Source organism: Mastacembelus armatus, chromosome 22 (assembly GCF_900324485.2).
Source record: "Mastacembelus armatus chromosome 22, fMasArm1.2, whole genome shotgun sequence".
Taxonomy (NCBI): domain Eukaryota; kingdom Metazoa; phylum Chordata; class Actinopteri; order Synbranchiformes; family Mastacembelidae; genus Mastacembelus; species Mastacembelus armatus.
Genome location: NC_046654.1, coordinates 23129762 through 23155433, shown reverse-complemented (window position 1 = coordinate 23155433; position 25672 = coordinate 23129762). Strand labels below are relative to the sequence as shown.

The 25672-nt window shown below is 39.5% G+C and overlaps 1 protein-coding gene across 3 annotated transcripts in view; it reads left to right on the top strand.

Moving 5' to 3' along the window:
* Positions 1–23951, top strand: part of bcl11ba (BCL11 transcription factor B a) — a 41525-nt gene extending 17574 nt beyond the window's left edge. For all 3 annotated transcript variants that reach the window (XM_026302881.1, XM_026302872.1, XM_026302863.1), the window contains exon 3: positions 19193–23951. In XM_026302881.1, the coding sequence (XP_026158666.1) occupies positions 19193–21195 (2003 nt within the window). In that variant the 3' untranslated portion in view covers positions 21196–23951. The remainder of the gene's footprint in view (positions 1–19192) is intronic.
* The last annotated feature ends 1721 nt before the right edge of the window (positions 23952–25672 follow it).

The following is a 25672-nucleotide window of genomic DNA, read 5'->3' as shown; positions in this document are numbered from 1 at the left end:
TTTGTAAACCATTTGGTTTAGCGGCTATTGAGATGTGACATCTGCTTTGCTGTTTGCCTTTTAATAGTATTCAAAAATCTGCTTTTCTTGGATGAAAATGGCATATAAGCGAGCAAAGGTTGATTTTAGGAGCTTTCCATTTATTTAAAACTTTTCCCTCAAGGATAAGCTCATTTGAATTCCCCACAGGGCCGATCAGGTTTAACAAACCTCCTGCTAAACCCACTTAGAGAGTTTCTTCATGGTCCCTCTAGAGTTCAGCCATTTATTCACGGAATTTATTTGGCCTGGTTTTGGCATAGCACTTTAAATGTATGCGTTGTGTGTTTTTCTTCGATGCGCAAAAACCAAGTGAAAAAGAGAGCCCCGGTGAAGAGGAGAGAAAATGTGTGTTTTTTTCTTGGTGGTCTCTGATTCATTTAAACACATTGACAGAATTAAAGTCAGAAACTATTAGAAGCATGGAGAGTCCGGGGCACCGGCCAATGCAAAGACATTTCCAACAGAACGGACATGAATCATAAGGAACCGTGGATAAGGGTTTTAAAGTGAACTTTTCTCCATTTGTTTGTTTGTGCTATATTTTTAGTGGTGAGAGTTAATGAGAGGTATGTGTTTTGCTCTGCAAATTCCCACTGATCACCTGTCAGTGTTTTCCCTATAGGTTCTGTAGGTGGCACTTGTTTTTGTCAGTTCAGCCACTGTAGCTCTCGCTGCCCAGTGGCAGTTTGGTTAGGGGTTGGTCCCTAACCCCTAACCCTAACCACCAACTCTTTCTCCATCTTTCATAGCATTTTCATTCTGAAGAAATTAATCATGTTCTTGGGGGCTGAGTCTTCTCCTAAAGTAAATGAGTAGATAATGCACTTGTACAAAGTAAAATAACAGTACACTTATAAGCATTAACAAGCACATGATAAAAAGTAATTAAAACATTACATTTATTATATCAGGTAAATGTGGAAAATAAAGACTTACCAGAAAAAACTGTAAAAACTTTTCTGTATTAAAATTCAGTCAGTTTTGTAAAATCAGTCTAATAGAAACAAAATATAGTTACAAGAGAACATCTGCACCATTTATGTCAAGTCAATTGCTGTTCTTTCATCTCTCCTCTATCCACTCACCCCAACTGGTCAAGGCAGATGGCCGCCCAAACTGAGCCCGGTTCTGCTGGAGGTTTTTTTTTCCGTTAAAGGTTTTTTTTTCCGTTAAAGGGAGTTTTTCCTCTCCACTGTCATCAAGTGCTGCTCATAAGGGATTTGTTGGGCTTTTTGGTTTTTTTTTGTAAAGTGCCTTGAGATGATTTGTATTGTGATTTGACGTTATACAAATAAACTGAATTGAAATGGAATTGATGTGCCATCAGGGCTGTAATGACCGCTGTGAGGGAAGTGTAATCTCTGAATAAAATGTATTCCTAGGTGGGTAATCACTAGGTAGGATGAGAGAGGCAGTATGTTGGCTTTGTCACTCTGAGCGATCAGATCAGGCAATAAACCACAAGTTTGTTTCCAGTTGTGTGCCTGAGTGAAGAGCTGTTGTCAGGCAGGTAGTATGAGAAATAGAGAGAGGAGAATGGCTGAAGGTGGCTGATTGGGAAGCTTTGTGGAGGTGACAATACTTGTATGCAAAGCTATACTTCTCCCGAATTCACCCAGACTCACTGCTGGTGATATTTCAGAATGCAAAACCTCAAGGAAAGATTGCACCCCACGCTCATTCTGAAAGTCATTGTACTTTGTGTGTGTGTTTACACCTTTATCTGTCAGTTTGAAATGTGTCTGTTATAGTGTAATTTTTCTCTAAGCAAATATGTAACTTCTGTGTATGCTGTGCCAGGCAAATGTGTGTTTGTGTGTGAGATTGTCATTTGAGAATGTGAAGTGAGAATGTGAAGTGTTTAAGGGTTGTTTGTAAAAAAAAAAAAAAAATTTGCTGTCAGAAGTAGCTTGGTTTTTTAATATTTCAGACAGTCTGAGCTACATATGAGTACTTGTTAGATTAACCTAACTCAGTGATCCGAAAACTTGTCTTTTCCAACACAGAGGTTTAAATTTATATAGTACTTAAATGGAAGAATGTTATTAAAATTTAAATATAAATATAGCAGAGAAGGAAGTGTCCAGCAGGCCATGCACATATGGACTGACAAAAGAAAGAAAAAAAAAACACTATTACTAGCACTATTATTTGTCATCCTCAGTTCCTGGTGTCTGGAAGGTGTTCCCTCAATGACACTGTGTACAGGAAGTTCACTTAGGCTGGAATAAACAAAAGAAGAAAAAGTGGGTGGTTGGGGTGAGATACAGCATATCCAGAGTCCACTGAAAATGTAAAGCAGCAACAAGCATTTGGCACCTCAGATTAAGACAAAAAAACAAACATAAAAACAAAAACAAACTAAAAAAAAATGAATCTCCAAGAATACTGCGTTTAGGTTTTCTCATTTGCTTTTATGCAAAGGTGAATTTGGGTAACACTGTTTGAATTAGGGTGCAAAGAGTTATAGTGTTCCACATAAAGGCATCTAACTCTCTGTGTGTACCTCTTTGCTCAGTAGAACTGTGGTATCTTCCTACCACAGTGGGGGAATAAACTTGACAGTCTGGCCTGGGATTGGCCATAAACAATGTTTGGCTCACAGGCCATCGCCATCCTGTTCTCTCTAGCAGTTTTTGGTCTTCTTTCAGCTTTTTTAATAACCTGAAAATTTCTCCCACCTTCAAGGTTGCTCATAACATGCTGAATTAACTCATGAGTTTTGCACGGACTAAGACCATGTCATAGTGATTTTCTGCGGGAGTTTTCTCCCTGTTGAGTCACACTGTGCTTTACCTTCTCTCCTGCAGAACAGCCTGTTCTTTCTCACTGGATTAGAGGATCTGAATCTGCAGATGTTTCTTGTGTTGTCTATCAACTTGACATTGGTAGTTTTCACTGAAACTACTTTAATTTTATAAAGTCAGAGATTGCCACAAGGGGAAGCAGGGGGTTTGAGAGGCTTGTAGATGCTGCAGAATATACATAAAACTTCAGAAATAGGTAACACATATTGCAGCCAGGCTGATGCATTGATGTTTCAGAACTTATGTGGACAACTCAGAGAGAGACCTAGCTGTCAACTAAAAATAACTTTATATTGTCATTGAACAACAGCAAACAGCAGCAGCTCCAGCCTGGCCACATGGACAGGATGGGATTACTACAGCATTTTGCTATGTTGGGGAGACTCATGAGTGTCTCTCTCCACTGCAATGGGCTGTTGGTGTTTGGCACCGGCCAAATCACCACTCAACAAAAGCTAATTTCTCACTTCGTTAAACTGGGAAGGATTAGGGGCCCTGTGTAGGCACAATCCATGTTTGGTGAAGAATGAGGGATGGGGGAGATGTTAAGAGAGGATTTAAACCTCAATTACAAGGGACTGAGGGCTTTTGTGTGTTCATAGTAAAGGTGGGATGCTGAGGTTAGTGACTTTGCTGAAAATGTTTGCTGCCTTGTTGTCCACGTGTGTGGGGGCCTGTGTATGTATGTGCATGCAGCAAGGGTGGTATAGCCTGACAAATACATGCTGATCCTCTTGTTTAAGACAGTTTAATTCTTCCCATTTTCAGATACTAACACAATTCAGGCTACAAGTGAGGAGGGATGACTTACAACCAAAATTTATGACACAACAGCAAATTAAACTCTGTTTGTACCATGTCATGGAAACAGCAGGCAGTTTGGTATCAGCGTGTCTGGCCACTGCAGCTCCCATCTCTTAAAACCTCTTAAAGAACTTTACTTAACCTTAGTAACCTTAACTCATAGGACTTTCCACCACACTTTACCGTGACTTCTTTAGTGACCCTTGCAAACTCACCTAAGGCATCACTGTGCTATAGAGAAAGTGCATTTTATATCTTCAGCTTGAATAAATCTCTACCAACACTTTTCCAATGTTGACATTGGGGGTGATTTTAGACCCTTTTTAGGGGTGCTCAAGCACACCTAAATTTAATCTCAGCACCCCTAAAAATGATAATAATAATAAATCATCCATCCATTATCTATACCTGCTTATTCCTAATTAGGGTCACGGGGATCTGCTGGAGCCTATCCCAGCTCTCTTTGGGTGAAAGGCAGAGGTACACCCTGGACCAGTCCATCACAGGGCATAATAAATCATTAGGCCTATTATTAACTAATGTCAGATATCATGAACACGTTGTTCCACCACACATAAGCAATGTAGAAGAAGAAGGAAGTAGCAATAGATTTCATGTATGTTGAAAAGCAATACAGCTGCGGCCTGCTCTGCCTGTGAACACTGAGTTGTTATTACTGTGACTTAGAAAGGTTACAGCCCCATGGTGTGAATATTGTCAAACAATGTTAGCTGACTTAGCTGCACACTTGCCAGGTAGTGAGCTACTGTAACTGATGCACTTTATTATTTTCTTTTAAGTGGAGATAAAACATCCAAAGCCATGCAGTATTATAAAGAATTGTAATTATCATTCTTTATTAAATAAATTAATAGATAAAATAAATCACATATTCATTTTTATGTTTAGATTAAAAGTAGGATTTTTTTTCAAAGAAAACAAGGTTCAGGGGTGAAAATGACACTACCTGACTGCATTGCTCATATCAAGGTATTATTCCGATAGAATAATATTATAAGTCAATATGGATCAATTTATACTGCTTATTAGACTATAGAATCTCTAATTGGATGCTAAGTTTGCTATTTGGTTGACAGCACAGAGGAGGACAGTGATGGAGACAAAAGGAGAGAGCAGGGTTTAAGTCTCCAGATAGCCCACTGGAAAAGCACAGAAGGCCCTGTGTAAATTGCACATTCTCCTTGGGGGATGAGCACCCCTAAAAGCCTGATACTACAATGGTTGGCATTAAAAGGAAAAGCAAGCATTCAGGAACTGATCTACCTTACTTCACTTTTTACACCACTATAGTTCTATATCATGGGACAGATGTAAACACCATCACCACTGCACATGTTTGGAAGACACTTTGCCTCAAGGGAACCCCTGCCTTTAGCATCCCTTTTCACCTCCTTTTGCATAATTAAAACTAAATCTTTGCAGTAGAAGTCTTTGCTGCAGGTTGAAATGCCTTAGCATCCCCTAGTGCTACTTAAAGCCCTTCACCACCTTTGCAAACCACTTACCACCACCCCTTCCTTCACTGTATCCAGACAAAACTTTATTGCTTTTCAATTCACATATAGCAGATGTTGCTGTGTTCGGTGTTCATATCCACCTTTTTATTTCGAGGGACATTCCTGGTGAGAGGGCAGTAAAACCCAAGTGGCAGTCTTTCTTCATCTTTCACACAGAACCAGCTTTTTAACTGCTTTCAGAATCTCTCATCTCCTTGGGACTTTTGTGCGAAGAAGAGTGGGGATAAGGAGGGGGTTAGATTTCCCCCCAAACAACAAACCCTTTCGTTCGTATCAAAGCTTCGCCTCACCCCCACTGACACCTTTGAATTATTCATTTAGAGGAAAAGATAAACAAAGCTGGCTATCTACAGTTGTTCTATTGATTTCTCTGGGCAACATCACAGATAACAAAAAGAGGGCCGGAGGAGAAGAGCTGGGCTGCTGCTGTCTCTTTTTTTTATTATCTGTAAATAAATCAATAACATGCATAGTTTTTCTTTTGAGAAAGCAACCCATGTCCTGTTTCCCAGGAAAGCAAATAATGTATTTAAATTACATCTACTTTGTTATTTAGGTAGTGAGAACATATATCTATGGATCAGGAGCCATTCCATGTGGGAACAGTCTTTTCTACCTGTTGGATAGGCTAAAATTGCCCTCACTGGCATAATTTATTGTTCTGAGCAAGGCTGGGGGTTGGCCAAGTAAACAATGCTGGCTGAGGGCCAACAACTGGCAGTACAACCCCTCCGATTAGAACAGGCAGATCCTCTCCCTCCTTTTTTACTCTGAGTACTCAGAGAGCCAAAGCTGTTAATATAAAAAGCTGCTCCTAATCTGCCCACATTACTGAAAATACACTGACTATTGGGTACAGTTGTTGTTAATTTCAGAACCGTCTTCACATGCTCGTCCATATCACTGACCAAGAATGCATCTTGGTCAGTGAAAGATACTGTTTGCACACATTTTTACATGTGCATGATACACAACTAAATTTAACTGCCCCTTGAAGTCCTAGAGAAAAAAGGCATATTAGGAGAAGTTAAGAAATTTAAGGTTGGCGGGCACTGTGTTTTCTATCTCCCTGTCTGACGCTGCCTAATCATGAGAGGGCTCTTCCATTGTTTTGCTCCCCTGTTTCTACAGCACATTATAAAGTCCTCAAGATGCTTAGGTACAGTGCAACATTAAGCGACCACCCATGCAGGAATTCACACCAACCACAGGACCTGAGATGTTTCCTTCCTGTGTCCAGCTGTGATTGGTTAGTGGATACAGCACAACTCAGACCTAGGAAGGCCTCCTGTCATATCAGCCTGTTTGTCTTGCTGTAGTAGTCAACCACCACGAAGGACTCACACACACACTCTCTCTCACACACACACACACACATACATATGCCTTGACCTTAATGATCAGTACTTCAAGAGCAGTGGAGAAGGCTGGGATCCCAGCTCTGACCAACGCTGCCACTAGCCATATGGCTCTTTATATTTAAAACAGCTCTCTATGTTATGCACAAATGCAGAGACAAACACTGAAATAGATCTTTAATAAACTATCCCAAAAGGTAAGGACTGGAAGATCCCAACTCAGGAACTGCAAGTACATTATTCATCATATTACATTACATGTTACTTTTGTGCATTCATGTTCATTCATTCACTCATTATCTATGCCCACTTATTCCTAATCAGCGTCACAGGGATCTGCTGGAGCCTATCCCAGCTCTCTTTGGGTGAAAGGCAGGGGTCCACCCTGGACAGGTCACCAGTCCATCACAGGGCCATATAGAGACAAACAACCTCACACACTCACTCTCACTCCTATGGGCAATTTAGAGCCACTAATCAACCTGACATACATGTTTTTGGACTGTGGGAAGAAACCAGAGTACCTGGAGAAAACCCACGCAAGAACAGGGAGAACTTGCAAACTCCACACACAAGGGCCCCTGATGGGTTTCAAACCAGGAACCTTCTTGCTGTGAGGCAACAGTGTTAATCACTAATGCACTGTGCTGCCTGCATTTATGTTTAAGGTTAAAAATTTGATGTCACAAGGCAATGCCAGACTAGTCTTATATTGTAGATATTTCTTTTGTGAGGTACAGTATATTGGTATATGCAGAGGTGAAGGTATGCACATGCTGTAAGTAGAAAAACATTAAAATTTAGGATGCATAAAACAATACTGTAGTTTTTATAAGTCACTCTGGAATATAAGATACTTTTAGCAAAAACAGCCTTGTTGAACAGGAAAAAAGTTGCTTTGGTGTATAAGTCACATTTCTAATTATACTAACTATAGTCTAAATTAGCCTATGAAGAATGTAGGCTAGACATAGCAACCAGCAGAAATAAATTACGAAATTCATTCATTGGTGTCAGGTGACGTTTAACAACTGTTCCAACGTCAGGGAGAAGGTGAAGCGGTGTCTTCTCTTGCAGTGTCTGAATACTGACACTCCAAACTTTGTTTCAGCTGCAGACTTTATTACCTGCACTTTGAAGTTTGCAGTATAGTTCTTTCTTTTTGGTGGCATTTTCACTTGTGTTATGCTAGGAGTTAGAGTTTAGCATGAACATAAGTGTTTTTACTTTTTCGGTGGTACAATCTTATCCTCACTGGAACAATTAAGAAGAACTTTTCTTTCATGAACTCCTAAGGTTTATGCCATGAATAAACGGCCGTGAAATATGACCACAGAGACCAGGCTTAATGTCTTTGTTACCAAAATACTTTGTTGTTCACATGGGTTAAAAAACATTCTGTCCTTATGCTCATCTGCCTTTCCCTACTACTGTTCACGTCTTTGTTGTTTGGCTTTTGTATGACCACTGAGATAATAGCATGAGGCTTTTTCCATGGTGTCTCCTTCCAGGCTCAGCGAGACATGTGAAATACTGATTCTTCCAGTTCTTCTGGTTTCTCCTTGTCCAACGCTCTGAATACCTGAAGGCTACTAAAAGAAGAGTCTTTTAGTAGCCTTCTTACCTTTGTGCTAATTATGGTGCCTTATTTTTCTAACTTGCAAAGGTTAGATGCAGCATTTTGGAGGATATTGAGGTGTATTATGAAAAGCAGTATGCTTGGCCTTGTCAAGCATGGACCCATGTTGCATCATGTTGCAATGAATCCTAGCATGTGGATTGCGGTTACAGCATGTGGCAGGATATGGCTGCATGTTGCTGTGTGCACTGTGCACACCTAACCTGGTGTACAGTAAAAGGTACTGTTTGAATTACTTTTTTTGGTCAGAGTAAGTACCTTACTTATTGCTTCGCTGACTATGTGTAACTGTTTTTTGAAATATTAAATAAAATAATAATAAAACCAGTGCACTTCTCCTTTAAGAGATAGATGACTTACAAGATTGCACTTCAGACTCTGTGTGTGTGCGTATGTGTGTGTGTGATAGTATGAGGTTCAGCAAATGAAAACAGATTGTAGTGGTTATGGGAGCAGGCCTGCTTCCAGTTAGCTTGGAGACAGCAGGAGTATTAAGGAGCTCCTCTCCTCCAGAAAAAAAAGTTGGAGCTTTTATATTTTGTACGGAATATTCCATCCGCCAATTGTGACTGTCAATTAACAGTAGTAATAGGAGATTAATCTATAGAGAAATATAAATAAATAAAAATTGAAAAAATATATACTACTACCTTTAGCTAAATACCAACTAATATGGTACTCTCCAACTGGAAGCATGCATTGTGGTAGATTGACAAAAGTTGTAATCAATAACTGAAATGTGAAAATAAGATAACCGCAACATGTACAGAATCTGGTGATTGACACTATAGCACCTCAGAATAAATAGTGTGCTGCCACTTTATTCTAAATTCAGATGGAAGTTAAAGTGCCATTAGACTGGGTTCCCCTGCTATGCGGTGCTCTGTGTCCCTGCTTGAAAGTATATGTTTTTATAGTGACTCCGCTGTCTTTCCAGAGCTTTCAAGTCACCCAGGCCTTATAAGGGCCTCCAGCACAGACCTGTCCCCTCATCCTTGCCTCCATTCCTCCATCCCTCCATTCCATGCCCTCCTCTAACCTCCATCTGGTCTGGATCTGCTCTTGTCCTCGACCTGCCCCCCTCCTACTTCTTGCTGCCATTTTTGTGTAAACAAGTGGAGTCTGACCATAACAGTCAGACCTGGGCTTTGCAACTTCAGTTTACCCCCATCTCCTCCCTGCTTCACCTCTTTTTCCACCTCAGCAAACTGTTCCTTTCTGCTTCTGTCTTTGCAGGTGAAGCTAAGTCAACTCAAATGTCACTTCTTTTCTTCTCCCATTTTATCAGAAGGAGGCTATTTAAATAGCTGTGAAAGGTTACATCTACAAGAAAAGATCTCTGCTTAGCTCTGAAAGTTGAAAAGGTGAAGCTGATCAGAAAGCATAATGTTGAATTCATAAACATGGGATTACACTCAACTCACTGGTTCACTGCTGGAGCGAAAGGGAAAGGTGCAGGAATAGCAGCGGAGAGAATTAAGAAGAGAGAAATGTATTTTCTTCTTGATGTTGCTGTCAGGCAGTGCTGTAATATGTCTTATTCAGACAGGAGGGGCATTGCTACATCATAGTCTGGTAAGGGGCTTTGGCATATGTGTGCATATGCATGTGTGTGTGTTCCAGGAAACTAACACTTGGCAGTGTGCAATTTGGATGAGCTGTATATAATGGGAGGGAAGGAGGTAGAGGATTTGGGACAAGTTACAGCGATCCATAAAGGGGAAGAGAGGATCCAAAAATGTGTTAGACTGCTGTCCCAGTCACACTGGGCCTGTGGCAGAGTTTCTCTTTTGTGGCTACAGCAACCACGCCAACTCTTCACCTGACAAGATGTCAGTGTTAAAGACAAAAACACTCTTAACAGCATACATAGTGCTGAAGGTCCACCTCAGCAGTAAGAGACTGATCATCTTATGCATTCTTCCACTGAAATAACAGCACAGTTCTTCCACATTCCTCCATATGTTTTCATTTCTTCTATTTTCATCAAGAGGATCTGAGTCACTGATTCTGGTTTCTTTAAATAATTCATGACTTTCCAGTGTGACTTTCCAGAAATTTATTTATACAAAAAATACATTATAAATTGCTATAATTATTCACCCTGTAAAAGATCATTCAAAATAAATGAACAAATGAGTTGTTGCAACTGTAGCAAGGTTTGGCAACCGAAACACTTGGTTTGGGTAGACATCATTATTGTGGATAAAAGGTGAACTCTAACACAAAACCCTGGCCACTTGAAATGAAAATCAGACATACTCATCCACTACTTTTAACCTCCATCAAAGATTAAATATACACTACTTGCTCCACTGACACTGGACTTTCTCAATGAATTCTCACCCTCCCTCTTTCGAACATAAAGTATTTCTTATTTTGTAAGTTACCCTTCAGCTCTGGTTCCTCTGGTTATTGGTTCCTCATACCCGAACTTCACTGTGTCATAACATACACACAGCAAAAGTAACATGTACCAGGTGCATACTGCATGGTCTGTGTGTGTATGTTCGTGTCTGGAATTGGGGAGAGCACTGGTTTAGTGGGGGATGATGCTCCTACAGAGCCATTCCTGCCACCACACCCCTCATAAGCACACACACACACACACAAACACACACACATTTCCCAGGTGCGGTGGTGCACGCCAATGTGTAGGATTAGCTGCTATGCTCTGGTTCTCTCTTCTGGTAATCCCTCTAATTTGTTAACAGGGCACAGAGACAGACACATGCACTTGCTATGGTAGTTTGTTTTGGATTGCATCTCACTCCTAATTTTGGCTGCAGCTCTACTTGTCATGCGGTGTGAGGTGTAAGGGACAGAATCTCTCCCTCTCACTGCTGCTTTTCCTCATCTCCTAATAAGCTAAATACTTTCTAATTTGGCTATGATCAGCTAAGCCTTCCTTTAAAATTTAGAACATAAGAACATCAGTGTCACCCCCCCCAGACACACACCTTGTTATGACTGTCAGGGCTTGTATACACACACACCTTGCACAATGATAATCCTTTGTCTGCCGGATAACATGCACAGAAGATTGGCTAATGCTAAAGTTCAACACATGCTGTAATGAAAGAAAGTTCAGTAGAGTCTGAAAGAGACAGAGTAAAGGATAGAGCATTACAGAGAGAATAAAATTAAATGCTACACTTACTGGTTCTTTGGAATATAACCTTTTCTGTCTGGGTCATACCCGCTGATATTGTCGAGCTCCAGCCTTCTGTGAAGTCAGGTTCGTGAACATTTTTGAGATTTTGCTAAAATTGAAACACAAATTAAGTAGGTGTCAATCACTTGCCTTAAAACAAACATTCTTGTTAATTATGTGTGTACCTGTGACAGAATTTGATAGCTAGGATGCAGATCTACCTTCTGTGTGCCAGAGCCATACAAGAAAAATGGCCACAAAATGGTGACAAATATTAATGAGGTTGTAAGCCAACTTAGAAAAGTGAGAACTTGTTCAGTTTTTGTAAAAAACGCTAACTACAGCTTCTTTGTAAAATGTTAGTGGGACAGATATGTCAGTCACTACTGTTTGGTTAGGTATAAATAACTGTTTCTAACAAACAGTGATTCTGTAAATCATATACAAACCATATATATATATGATTCTTTTAGTTTGGAGGAGCTGTTAGAATCGATTAGAAGCTACTACAGCACTTGATATTGAACTTAGAACCTTTCCTGAGTTAAGCAAAACTAAACAACAATTCATGTAAGAATCCATGTAGTATGGTAGCATGAACGTTATTGCAAACAGTGGGATGTGTTTTTTCTGCCAAAACAGAAAAATATATGGTATTGGATCTTCTTTTAGACATGGAGTAAACTACACACTCCTCTTGAGAGTGGTTCTGTTACAGTATTTATTTGGAATTTCTAACCAAGATGTCTGAACAAAATAATAACATAACCACTTTTTTAGCTGTCAAATACCACCTTATTCTGCCAAATTCCTTATTCTCAGACAATACTTACTTTAAATGAGCATAGCATTCTTCAAAAGCACTTGCTGAGTTTTTCAGCTTTTTGCTTTTGACACATGTATAATTTAAAAAAACAATGTAAACCAGGCTTGCGGCATGTAAGCTGACAGCAACAACCCATATAGCAGCACAGGTTTGGGGTTTGCCTCTTGGTCTTTAACCAACAATATCTGGGGTGAGCTGATCTCCGACATGACTCAGTTTTCCCAGAAGGACTTTAACCTCCAGGAGCTGTGAAGTAGCTGAAGTGAATCACCATCTCAGATGCAGCAGATAAAGCCTATACTCGCTCTAATGTCAGAGGAAAAGTGCTAGATTTTCATTCCATTACAGTTTGGCCAATTTAATTAAAGCTGCTGTGTGGGCCTGTAGTGATTTTAGTCAAAAGCTATTAAAGCCTATTTGAAAAGCCTGTTGAATGACGTTAAAACTCAGCACTCAAACCACTTCATTCAAAACTAACTGACTACTTAAACAATACTAGAAAGCTGGCGCCAAACAAGCTTAGCTTTGTGAAATGAGCTCATTAGGAGGAGATGCTCATGCAGAATAAACACTTCTTCACTTTCCACATGCAAAAGAGACAAATATTTCTCTGGTTCTTACTGTAGTATAGGCGTATGTACAGGCTATACACATGTAGGAGTGTGTGTGTGTTGTGTTTTCAGAAATGCAATGACACGAATACACACACACTGATACATTTGCATATAATTGTTGCTGTGCTGTGATAGTGATAAGACATTAGCCATGCAAGGTGAGAAATCCTTGTGCTGTTGTATGTGTGTGGCAACTAGACACATGCTAATGACGCTGCTAGCTAAACAACGCCTAAAAAAGTCAGCAAACTTTTTACAAGTGTGACAAAAGGCCAAGAGGGGCACACCCACACACACACACACGCACACACACACACACACTATACCCTTGGTTCTTGTCAGCTTCATTCTGTATGTAAATGCCTCAGCACTAAATTAGTCCCGCTTACATTGAGACCTTCTGCTGTTGTACTTCCTGTATGCAAACCTGCTCAAGTCTGTAATCCACTTTTGATTGGACAGGACCAGTGGGTGATGCTGTACAATAAGTCTTCTTGATTGAGAGATGAAGGTCAAGGGGAAAGTACTATTCTAATACACTACCCAGAGAAATGGACTGAAACATAGAAGGATGGATAGAAGGAAAGCTAGATGAGTCAGCATCACATATGTGGTTATTCTCTTTCAACCCCCAACATTATTGTCTCAAACCAGACACTTCTATGTCTGCACAGTTTATCGTTTTCATCTTTCTTTGTAGCTGATTGCACAGGATCTGTATATTTGATTGGTTTCTTATTTTTACTAGGGTTAAGTCTCATATGGTTTCAGGAAGCATCTAATTACAAAAGACCAATGAACACAGACTATCATCACAGACTATCATCAAGAAAACAGCCAGGATCATTGTTCAGTCAAAAGGTTTTTCATAGTTTCTTTACTTTACTCTGGAGAGTTTTGCTCTCAAAGCTGTTAGGTGATAATTTGATGCTAATACAAAATCACATGATGATATAATCTCATATCTCTTAAATAATAAGAGATTAATAAATTTAGTCTTGTTCATTGCCAGAGGCTTTAGGGCAAAAACAAGCTACCCATGTTCCTCTGCATCTTGATGCAAAATGTCCAGATTTCTAAGGTAGAACAAATCAGAATTTGCTGTGTGGTAATTTGATGAAACACACACATGCACCACACATACACATCATTGAAATAATGATGGTTTTTAACTTATATTTTGACACAGGCAGCCACTCTAAGACAGGGCCCCTATGAAAACAATGAACTATATCAGGTAATTAAAAGTATTAAGAGTGTTTTGGTATGGCCTTCGGGGTTTCTTACATCCCCATTATGTATCCTCATAATGTTTATGGTAAGCCTTGCTTTCCTTTTATATATGTACAATGCTCTCCAGGAAAAGTTAATAAAAAATTTAAATCCAAAAAAGAGTGCATCCTAACAAGAGCATGGTTTTGTGAAAATCTTTTACAGTTTTAAGGAAATCTCTTCAAACTATGGGCTGTTTCCCTCCTATTGATGCCTGCTACTGAGAAACCTGGTCAAATCCATGAGGGAATGTTCTTAGCTCCTAGTTCACTTGCTGTTGATGCAGTAAAGTTCAGTGAGTGAAAAAAGTCTGCATTTGAACCTGGGGGATTTGAGTTTTACTGGATTACTCATTAGTACAGTTATCTTCCCTGTGATGGGATTTAGTTTACTGTTCATCTTCATGATTAAAAAAGCAATAAAGCTCAAAGTGAATCATTACAACAATGCCAATTTGGGAGGGAGCAAAATAATAATGTGCAAGTGTCCTTCTACTGTAAGTGGAGTTAAAAAAAAGTGCACTTGCTCTTTGTGGTCCATTCTTTATGTTTGTCTTCTCCTCCAGAAAAGTGATCTATGCAATAATCTGATGCACTAATCCGCCGGCGCTCCTCTGAGACCTGCTACATTAATCGCACACTTTGAGGCGTTTGGCGCTCACACTATAATTGTACATATTTGACTCCCTCTCTCTGTCTCTCTCTTTCCTCCCTCCCTCATCTGTAATAGCTGTGATTTAATTTAGCTATTTAACCTGTAATTCCAGCAATATTTATTGAGGAGCGGGGGGAGAAAATTGGGCCATTAGCCGCCCCAGATGAATACACTGAGATGAAAATGAACGCCGCTAACTGCCAGTTGACCTTCGCACCGGATTTCTAGCCATTCCCTCTCTTCCCTTTTTTATTAGCAGCAGCCACAGTAATTATGGCAAATTGAATCATAGTGAAAACTGGAATCAGTCAGTAATGAGAGTTTTATACTGTGTGAAACTGAAGCGGAAAGGAGCAACAAAGAGGAGAGAACAGTGAGAAGTGAGAACTGCTGACGGATAGAGGGATGCTGAGGGAGAGATGGATGTGAGTGTGTTTGTCACTGTGTATTGTTCTTATTGTGTTCTTTCTTCTCCATATACCTGCTGCTGGAGGGGATCCGAACACCACTGCAGTATTTATAATGTCAGATTCTAACACACTGTGACTTCATATTATCACATCTTTTTCTGAGCAATGACACAATTTCAGCTATGTATATACAGTATATATATATGTATATATATATATATACATATATATGTGTGCGTGTGTGTGTGTAATATCTAAATATGTGTGTGACAATACTTATGATGAAATGTAGATTAAAGAACTTTTACATCTGCAGCACTACATATTTTCCTTTTCCTCACATTGTCTGTGTGTGTGTGTGTGTGTGTGTGTGTGTGAGCCAAACAAAACACAGGCAAAGGGCCAGACCACACTTCACTGACAGAGAGAGAGAGACACCAGAGACACAGAGAGAGAAATATGTAGAGGAATGGTTTGAATGGAGTCTCACTGACAGACTGAAGTCACTTTTCTGTGTTTGACATTGATTTTATTCTTTTCATGTGGTTATTTCATGGTGAGGACATTGCATTGTTGTATTGAAATGGAAACCTATTTTGTGTGTGGAGAATTTATTTGTCAATGTAAAACCAATTATTATTTTCAAAACATTCTCACGTTGTATCATTTCTGTTTTCTATCCAGCTAATTCACACAGTGGATATTTGCTTACATTTTATTACATTTTTCTTACATATTTCTAACAAGAATTTTTAGTAAAACTTAAAGGTTATAACTTTAAAGTTAATATCTACTCTAAAAGAATCTGATGAGATCACAAAGAGGTTAGTATTTTTCACACACGTGAGTGACAGCTTTGAATGAAGAGGGGATTTTGATGTTTCAGAGCTGGTCAGAAGGACACATGCTAGTTATCAAGGTAGGATTTATTATAGAAAGCTAACACTAATCAGTGAACATTTTTCAAAGGAGTACTAAATTGCATTTATTCATTTATTTCCACTCATCTGTAAAGAAAAGAGACTCAGACTGTTTTCTAGAGTTAATATTTCTACAAAAAGAAAGCTGCATGTCAGAAACAGAAAGTGAACGAATGTAACCTCTACCACGCTCACCCACCCATTCACAAAAATAATCTTACACTTACTGTAAATGCACATGCAGTAGGTTATAATTCAAACGCTGGATGTGTGCCTGTAAGACAAACACAGAGTAAGGTGAGAAAGGAAGAAAGTATCTATGGAGATGCCGAGGAGGGAGTGTGTTTTCTCATTCACTCCCACCCACCCTCCACACACATATACACACACAACACTCCATAAAACATGGGGCTCTGCATTCTACCAAATAAAGTGATGAACAGCTCCCTCTCTCTCTGTTTTTTCATATGGAAATAGGAAATAATGGGGTGATTAAATAGAGTCGTATATTAAAGTACAGCTGACATTAGAATTAGCATAATGTGCTCTCGCCTCAGGCTGCATACTTTATTTGCCATCTGCGTTGGACTCCCTTCCCCTGGGACGGTGCATACACACACACACACACACACACACACACACACACACACACACACACACATCCACATTTACTCCTACACTTCCACCAAACAAATACCATGACCCCATCCTTACACTGTGGCTGGAGAGAAATTGCATTTCAGTGCACACACTATGTCTCTCTCACTGACACACACACACACACACACACAGACTCTTGTGCTCTTAATTATGGGGTAGAACTGAACGCCCCCCCCCCCCCCCCCCCCCGATGAATTCTGTTGTCAGATGAGTAGTTTAACTGAAAGACGGAGGGTGGAGGGAGGATCCTCTCTCTCTTTCTTACTCATGGATCAATGGATCAGGCAAACAGAGAGAGAGGGAGCAAGAGCAGAGGGGTGGATGTTTCTTTTTTTGGAGTGTTCTCGGTCTTAACATTCAATAACTTGTGTGTGCGTGCGTGTGGGCATAGGGACAGAGAGCTGCAAACCAAAGCTGAGACATGGGGAGCTGTTATTTTCATTACGCCATCACATGTGAGTTTGCTGTCCACTATAATTAAGTCAAAAGGCTTTACAGGACTGTGGAGGTGAACAGCTGTTCCGCCTCTTGCTTGTCCTCCTTAATACACACACACACACACACACACACACACACACATACACAGATAGGCAAGCAAGACAGGGAGAGATGTTTCTATGAGAGGATGTTAACTGGTGGTTTTATGTATAATAGGGAGAAATGTAAGTGCCAAGTTCCTTATAAATTATATATATATTAGGTATATATTATTAAGTTTTTCCAAACCCCAAAAAAAAAATATAAGAAATATGGCTGATATGTCGTTATATTAAATTATTAGGCCTATATATTTTTCATATATCATATAGGCTTTATATATATTTTACATTTATTGATTTGGTTATATTTTTGCAGTTTTCATGCATATCATTTCAGTTTCTTTTTTAAAGGAAATGCTTTTTCAGACAGGAGCTTGGTCGATGATGTGAGAATTAACTTTAAATATAACAGAATGCATTACTGTTCCCACAGTAATGCATTCTGTTATAAGCACATATATAAATACATACACTTAAAACATTAATGTAGAACTTATCTGTATGTGTCTGTGGCTGCTAGAAGTAGCATACATACAGGAACAGGCAATTGAGTGATAGTACTAGACTCTTCAAGTCAATTTGACCCATTTTCAAAAGTTAATATGTGATAACTTTGGTTTTCTTCCACATAATTAACTAAAAATGACATGGATGGTTCCCTACTATAAGTGTAAAATATATGTTAATATGTTGGAAACAAGTTCACTAAAAAGGTGAAACTAAAAAAAATGGTGATCATTTTATACCTCGTGCTTTATAAGCAGTCAAAACAGAATGGGTAAATTTGACCCGGGAGGACAAAAGGTATGTCGTATTGTCTTCAAATTTACTACACACCTTTTGTCCTCCTGGGTCAAATTTACCCAACATATTAACATATATTTTGCACATATAGTATGGAACCATCCATGTCATTTTTAGTTAATTATATGGAAGAAAACCAAAGTTATCACATATTAACTTTTGAAAATGGGTCAAATTGATCCAAAGACAACAGGAGGGTTAATAAGTACAAGAGTAAGAACAAAAGCACAATTACCATTATGTACCCCCCTCCAAATAATCCTTCTAGGACCCTCAGCCTGTTTGGTGTTGTAGAACACTAAGTCTTCTTCTTTTAAATTATTATTATTATTATTATTATTATTATTATTATTATTGATTCCTGTATTCGAGTTTCCCTTTGGGGAGTAATAAAGTATATCTTATCTTATTTGTTACATTTAACAAAAGAAAGCAGAAGATCTTGTTTGTAGTGTATGTGTATACATAAAAATATAAACAGATTTTTAGATTTTGTAGATTATAGTTGTACTCGTATTGATACACTGAGTATTGAGGGCTGTGAGTTCTTTAGTCAAGCTATATGTCACAACACTGATATGAATGGCTTTTGCACTGTTAATAACTCACTATTTGTGTTTTTCATAACCTTGTTTTTTTATTTGATTCCCTTCAGTGAGCTAAGACATTTATTTATTTGTGTGATTAGTCTTCCTTAAATAACTTTTAAAGTTGTACAATCTCCATCTTCACCAACATTTAGTCTGGCATCTCTAAGCAAACATTACAGACTCAGCTTGGAGAGGTTCCCAGTTTTTTAAAATCATTCACTCACCACATTCATGAATGCCCCCACACATACATGCATCTACCATCATGCTTACTGTAAGTGTAAACCCAGATGCAGACACACACACTGTATTATTTCTAAGGTTTGGAGTAGGAGATTGACTCCGTTCTAAGTGTGAGATTAAGCACCTCTTAAACCATTGATCCAGTGTTGGCCAATCCAATGCGAAAATGCACTTGGCAAAAGCATGAACAGCATTTTAAACAGCATTTAAAAAGTGAGACAAGAAAATATTATTTCAGATATTTCTGAAGTCCTAAGATTACAAGAAGACTGAGTGGATCTCAGCTGAAATATGGACTTTTTTCTTTGTGTGTTGCAGGTGGCAGGGATGAGCCTTCCAGCTACATATGTACTACGTGTAAGCAGCCTTTTCCCAGTGCCTGGTTTTTGCTACAGCATGCCCAGAACACCCACGGCATTCGCATTTACCTAGAATCCAACCCTTCCAACACAGCCCTCACCCCACGCATCACTATGCCTCCCCCCATGGGCAATGACTCCATCCCCCAGTCCCCCCTCACCAACTTTCTTGGAGACAACAACCCCTTTCATCTCTTGAGGATGACGGGTCCATTGCTCCGGGAGCCTCCCCCAGGCTTTGTGGAGAGCCGCCTTCCCAACACGCCTCCATTTGTCAGCCCACCTCCGCGCCACCATCTAGATCCCCATCGGCTGGAGCGCCTTAGTGCAGAGGAAATGGGCCTCATCTCCCAGCACCCTAGTGCCTTTGAGAGGGTGATGCGGCTAACGCCCATGGCCATGGAGTCCCAGTCGATGGACTTCTCCAGGCGGCTACGTGAGTTGGCTGGGAACACCAACAGCACCACACCACCATTATCACCCAGTAGGACCAACCCTATACACCGACTACTAAACCCCAATCCCTTTCAGCCTGGGCCAAAATCGCCCTTTCTGAGCACACCACCCTTGCCGCCAATCCCCCCTAACAGTACCACCCCTCCACAGACACAGAACAAGATCAAGTCCTGTGAGTTCTGCGGTAAGACCTTCAAGTTCCAGAGCAACTTAGTGGTGCATCGGCGCAGCCATACTGGAGAAAAACCATACAAGTGCCAGCTGTGTGACCATGCCTGCTCACAGGCGAGCAAACTGAAGCGGCACATGAAGACCCACATGCACAAGGCTGGATCCCTGACAGGGCGCTCAGATGATGGACTGTCTACAACAAGCTCTCCAGAACCAGGTACTAGTGATGTCACAGGTGAGGGCATGAAGAATCGTGATGGGGACTTCCAGGGGGAAGGCAATGAGGAGGAGGAAGAGGAGGAAGAAGAAGAGGAACTTGAGAATGAGAGTCGACCAGAATCCAACTTCAGCATTGAGTCTGAGTTCTACCGGAACAGGGAAAATGGTTCTAAGCCGCCTTCAGATGATAAGTCATCACTCACCCTTGAGAAGATTGTGGAAGGTGGGGGGCTCAACTCTATACAGCAGTACAATAATTTGATAGTTGACAATCGTAAGAGAATACCCTTCTCCAAGAGGGGCTTGGAAGGCCAGCGGGACACTGGGGATGAGGACTCAGTGGCTGGGGAGATGGACCACCACCAGCAGGAAGAGAGGACAACCATTAATGGCCGGAACTGTGGCTCCGGCGACTCTTTCTCAGGCCTGTTCCCCCGTAAGCCCACCCCTATCACTAGCCCCAGCCTGTCCAACTCGTCAAATAAAAGGATCAAGATTGAGAAGGACTTAGACATTCCGCCAGCACCCCACATCCCCTCTGAGAATGTCTACTCCCAGTGGTTGGTGGGTTATGCTGCCTCACGCCACTTCATCAAAGACCCTTTCCTAGGCTTCACCGATTCGAGACAATCTCCATTTGCCACCTCCTCTGAGCACTCCTCAGAGAATGGCAGCCTACGGTTCTCAACACCTCCAGGTGACCTGCTGGATGGTGGCCTGTCAGGGCGTAGCGGCACTGCCAGTGGGGGCAGCACACCTCATCTGGGTGGAGGCCCCGGGCCGGGCCGGCCTAGCTCCAAGGACGGCAGAAGGTGTGACACCTGTGAATTCTGTGGCAAGGTGTTCAAGAACTGTAGCAACCTGACGGTGCACCGGCGCAGTCACACTGGCGAAAGGCCGTACAAGTGTGAGCTGTGCAACTATGCCTGTGCCCAGAGCTCCAAGTTGACACGCCACATGAAGACACATGGCCAGCTAGGTAAGGAGGTCTACCGCTGTGACATTTGCCAAATGCCCTTCAGCGTGTACAGCACTCTGGAAAAACATATGAAAAAGTGGCATGGAGAACATTTGATGACAAATGAGGTCAAAATTGAACAAGCAGAGAGAACCTAAAAGTAGGTTCCCTATTTCCATACTCTGCACCACACTTTGACTTAAAAAATGAACAAAACGGGGTAGCTGGATACTCTTCTCCTGAAATATTGGTTTTGGATTTATTTTGTGTTTTTGTCTAAGAAACTGCCAACTGAGAAGAAGTGAGAACAGAAATCTTAACACCAACTGAAGCTGTCTAAACTGCCTCTCTTGGCGTTCCTTTTTAAGCAATCAGTCAATTAAGTTATAACATGTGGAGCCTTTAACTGTGCAATAATTTCTGTATTTATTGAATTTTATATTTTGGCATGTGCAGGTACATTTTTATTTAGGCATTTTTAAAATTTGTTTTACTTTGACTTTTCGTTTTTTTAAACACATGATATCCTGAGAGTTTTTTAGAAAACAAATGTCAATTTTGAGTAAACTTTTTTGGCCGCTGCTTGTAGGAAATTGTATATTAAGCTAAATGTGGTTTCTTGAAGAGAATCAGAATTGAATCTTCAGTTTGAAAGTGGAGTTAACTGAGAATGCTAGAATTAGTCTATTTTGTGTGATGATGAAACGCGGACAACAATCCTTTGGCACTGTAGCATGAACTGACTCTAAAACATGTAATTGGATATGTGGCACTGAGTATCATATTTGACAGTAAATGTAAAATCAAATCCCAAGGTTCATAAACCCTGTCTCCTCCTAAGAACACCATAACCAGTGAGAAGAAACAGATTCTAGATAAGGCAGCTGCTGACTGGTATGTAGTACCAAGCCGTGACAACGCTACGACAACCATCCTTCATTTCTTGTGCGTTCCACCCTCTTGTGAACTCCACCCACCATACACACACACTTACTACCATCTTTCCTATATTCATACATCCATATATTATATTTTGCTATTTTGCATGAAGCCATATGATCTAGGCTATTATTTATTAGGTGTAAATTGAGCATGAAGCCATGTAAGATGAGTATGCATAGAAACAGATGTAAGAACAAAACAAGCGTGAGCACAGAAACATCTCAGGGTGAGCTATACTACTTTTCTTTATTTACCCCTTACTTCCTGTGTTCCAGAGACATTTTCATTCATTATATCTTGATAACATGAGGAGTAGCTATATCCTCTACAGCATCCATTGCTTCCCTCTGTCCCCCCTTATCTGGCTAGAGACCAGGCTTTTCCTCATTTCAAAGTAGATATTTATATTTGAAGTCACAGCTTGTAATTACAACTTAAATTAGTTTAGAGAGGGTTAAATTTATGTGTATACATGGCAAATGACATCACTCTAACTGAATTTCTGCAGAAAATGTGCTACTCAGATTTTATTGTCGAAATTTATAAAATTCAAAATCCCTATGCATTTGTGCTAAAATATATTAAAATTTTTTGTCAATTTTGGCTTGTATTGTTATAGTCCTTCTATAATTGTATAATCTAATGAATGAAATCACCTCTCCAGGGGAAAAAAAAAGAATCAAATTTTATGTGTGGAACATTTTTGTATAGAAGAGAAAAACATATCAGCATATCCTGATAAGACAAATTTTAAAACAGCAGCATCAGCTTGCTCCATGCTGTTTTTGTTTTTTAAATATCATAACCCCACTTTTTTAATTTTTGAATCTGATCTGTTTTGAATATCAATGTACAAATTCAGAGCTCTTAACAACAGACCCGCACTTTATGATTTTTCCGTCCGACACACAAAGAGAGCCGGACAGAAAAGGTACTAAAGGGTCTAGAGTTTGGGATCTCCTGACACTGAAGTGCCCAGTGTTGTTAGGCTTGGCTTTCCCAATGCTGGCACTATAAAATAAAAAACTATATATATTTGGGACAGTTTTTGTACTGCCATTCAATTTGACATGAGTGTGCCTTGAATAATGATCTTCCTATTTATAGTCTCAGACAAATGCACCAGTTTTTATCATCAAAATGCATGACAAAAAACTGTAAAATATTAACATATAATTTGACATTTCAATATAATTATTTAAATTAATAAAACAATGCTGAGTTTAAGTTTAAGGGTACCCAGCACAATACTGATGTGTCTGTGTCTGTATATATGTATGCATATGTACATATAAAGGCACAAACCTATATATAGATATATATCAAATTCCTCACTCATAAGGACAGGAGTCTGTCCCACAACAGAAAATTCCAGGAGTGAACAAAGGCCACAGGAAACATCTTGGAAAGACTGGACAAAAATCAGGAACTACAGAAACTTTAAAAAAACAACAAACAAAAACCCAACAATTTAGTGCACTCTGTCTTAAAATAAGTTTACAGTATTGAAACAAGTACAAGGGTAAAATAATATTTGTCTGTATGTGTTTTGAATTAAGTTTTTTTTTTCCAGTTTTGCTTTTAAAGCTTCTCTGAATGCCATAGTGGCAATGTGTATATTGTTTTCTTTTGATATTCTTTCTTATATTTTGTTTTTCTTCCTTATTTTTTGGTGACGGGGTTTTGGTATATATATAAATATATATGAATATATAAGACATTTTTCTTGTTTCCTGTAAAAGTATACCAGTATTTGTAAAATTGGAGAATGCTTGGGCATTTCACAAAAAATAGAAAAAAATGTTTTTTTATTTTTTATTTTGCAGTCCAATTTAAATTGTGGGTCTCTTTAACTGTTTTTGTCACTGTAATTGTAAAAGTCTTGAGTTTTAGTAACTTTATTCTGCCTTGGGTGTAATGAAATAAAAAAAAAATAAATGAATTAAAAAATGACTGAGCGGTTACACACTTGGATTTGGTGGTTGGGTGGTTGCTTGGAGAGATGGGGTTTGGGATCAGGATAGGTGGGTGCAGATGGAGATTTTGTCCCATAGAAACAACAGAACATTGGTTCTGCTCATCAGGAAAAAAAAACACTGAGAATCCTGACTTATATCTACTTTCTTCTTCTGGAATGGATTATTCTTCATGGATGGTTTGAAATACCCATGTAGGCACCTGCTGTCTTTTCCTAAGGAGCTTGTCTTTTATAACTAATAGGCTATGTGCATCTGTGTGAATAGGGTACTGTGAGTACCTGGACATCTTGTTCTTATGGGGTGACTTCCTTCCAATGATAAAGACACAACTCACACTCTGCCATGATCTATTTTTCCTCTCACTTGGCAGGATAAACAGAACCTGATGAATTTGTACTGTTATAGCTATTGAATCTGTTGTACAAAAAACGATCATTAACGGTTGGTTGACAGCCTTTTAGTGACTCAACATCAATGTTTTGTTTACTGCTGCATTGGTTGTACATAGTTTTCTATGACTACACTGTTTTAAATTTGTTTGACTTTTATTTTTATTTTTATTTTTTTGTGATATTTAACTGGCACTGGCAGTGACTTCCTATGTTTCAGGGTTGGCGTGGGGAGGGGGCGTGGGGGGGTGTTCTGTCTGACCTTTGTGACCTTGATGTCAGTTTTCAGGCACATGCCTTTCCCATTGATATTTCTCAGCATGAGAACAGAGCACAAATACAAGCTGTTACAATTATCCAGCATCTGCGAGTTTGTCTCATTTTGTTCCTTGAGATGACAGAAAGGAGCCATAGAAAAAAACATGATTACAACATAAATCTAAAATGTGTTTCATGCACTAAGGTTTTAGACACAATACATAGGAACATAGGAACACCATCTACCAGTCAGTCAAAGTAGTGCTGAGATGATGAAGAAGAAAATATGACTTGAATATTTTATTCCTTTAATGTGTTTTGAAGCTCACAGAAAAAGCTTGTTGATTAAATACAACCTTTGAAAGCTGCTGGATTTTCCATCAACAACCCTCCTCTGAAACTAAAGCTAATCCAGTAAAGCGGCATTTCTTTTTCTTATGACAGCAGACGTTTTCCCAGTGCTCTCTTGTTTTTACTGCCTCTCTCAATGAGAAGAAATGTAGAAATGTAATCAATACCACATTCCATAATGACAGCATACTTCATATTTCCCTATGTTTGTAATTAAAATTGATAAAATAATAAATGAAAAGCAATGTGGCAGTGAATTTGTGAAAATCTCATTTTTTATAGGTAAAACTTTCTAAATGCAAAGGGGAGGGGATTGGACTAGGGGTGTGGATTTTTTGGAGTAGGGCTGTAATGCTGTTTGTGATGTCACTTTACATACATAAACTGACTCTCATGGGCTGTGGTTTGTTTTCTATATGATGTCAATGAGATGCAGCTAGTGAAAGTGATTTCAGTGGCTGATTTCAGTAAACATGACATGCACACTCCCACTGTGTCTTTCTGTTCTGTACCGAATGAGATGTTCTAGTGCATTACCAGCACAGAAATACACTGAAATAAGCACTCACATCCACAGCAGAGGATTCAAGTGCAGATGGTTTTGCAACACATTTGGTTACACATTAAAACTTTAAAAAACATTAATTAATAACTTTTGACAAGTTACTTTAATACATATAATAGAGATGTGTTTTACTTTTGAGAATCTACAGTTA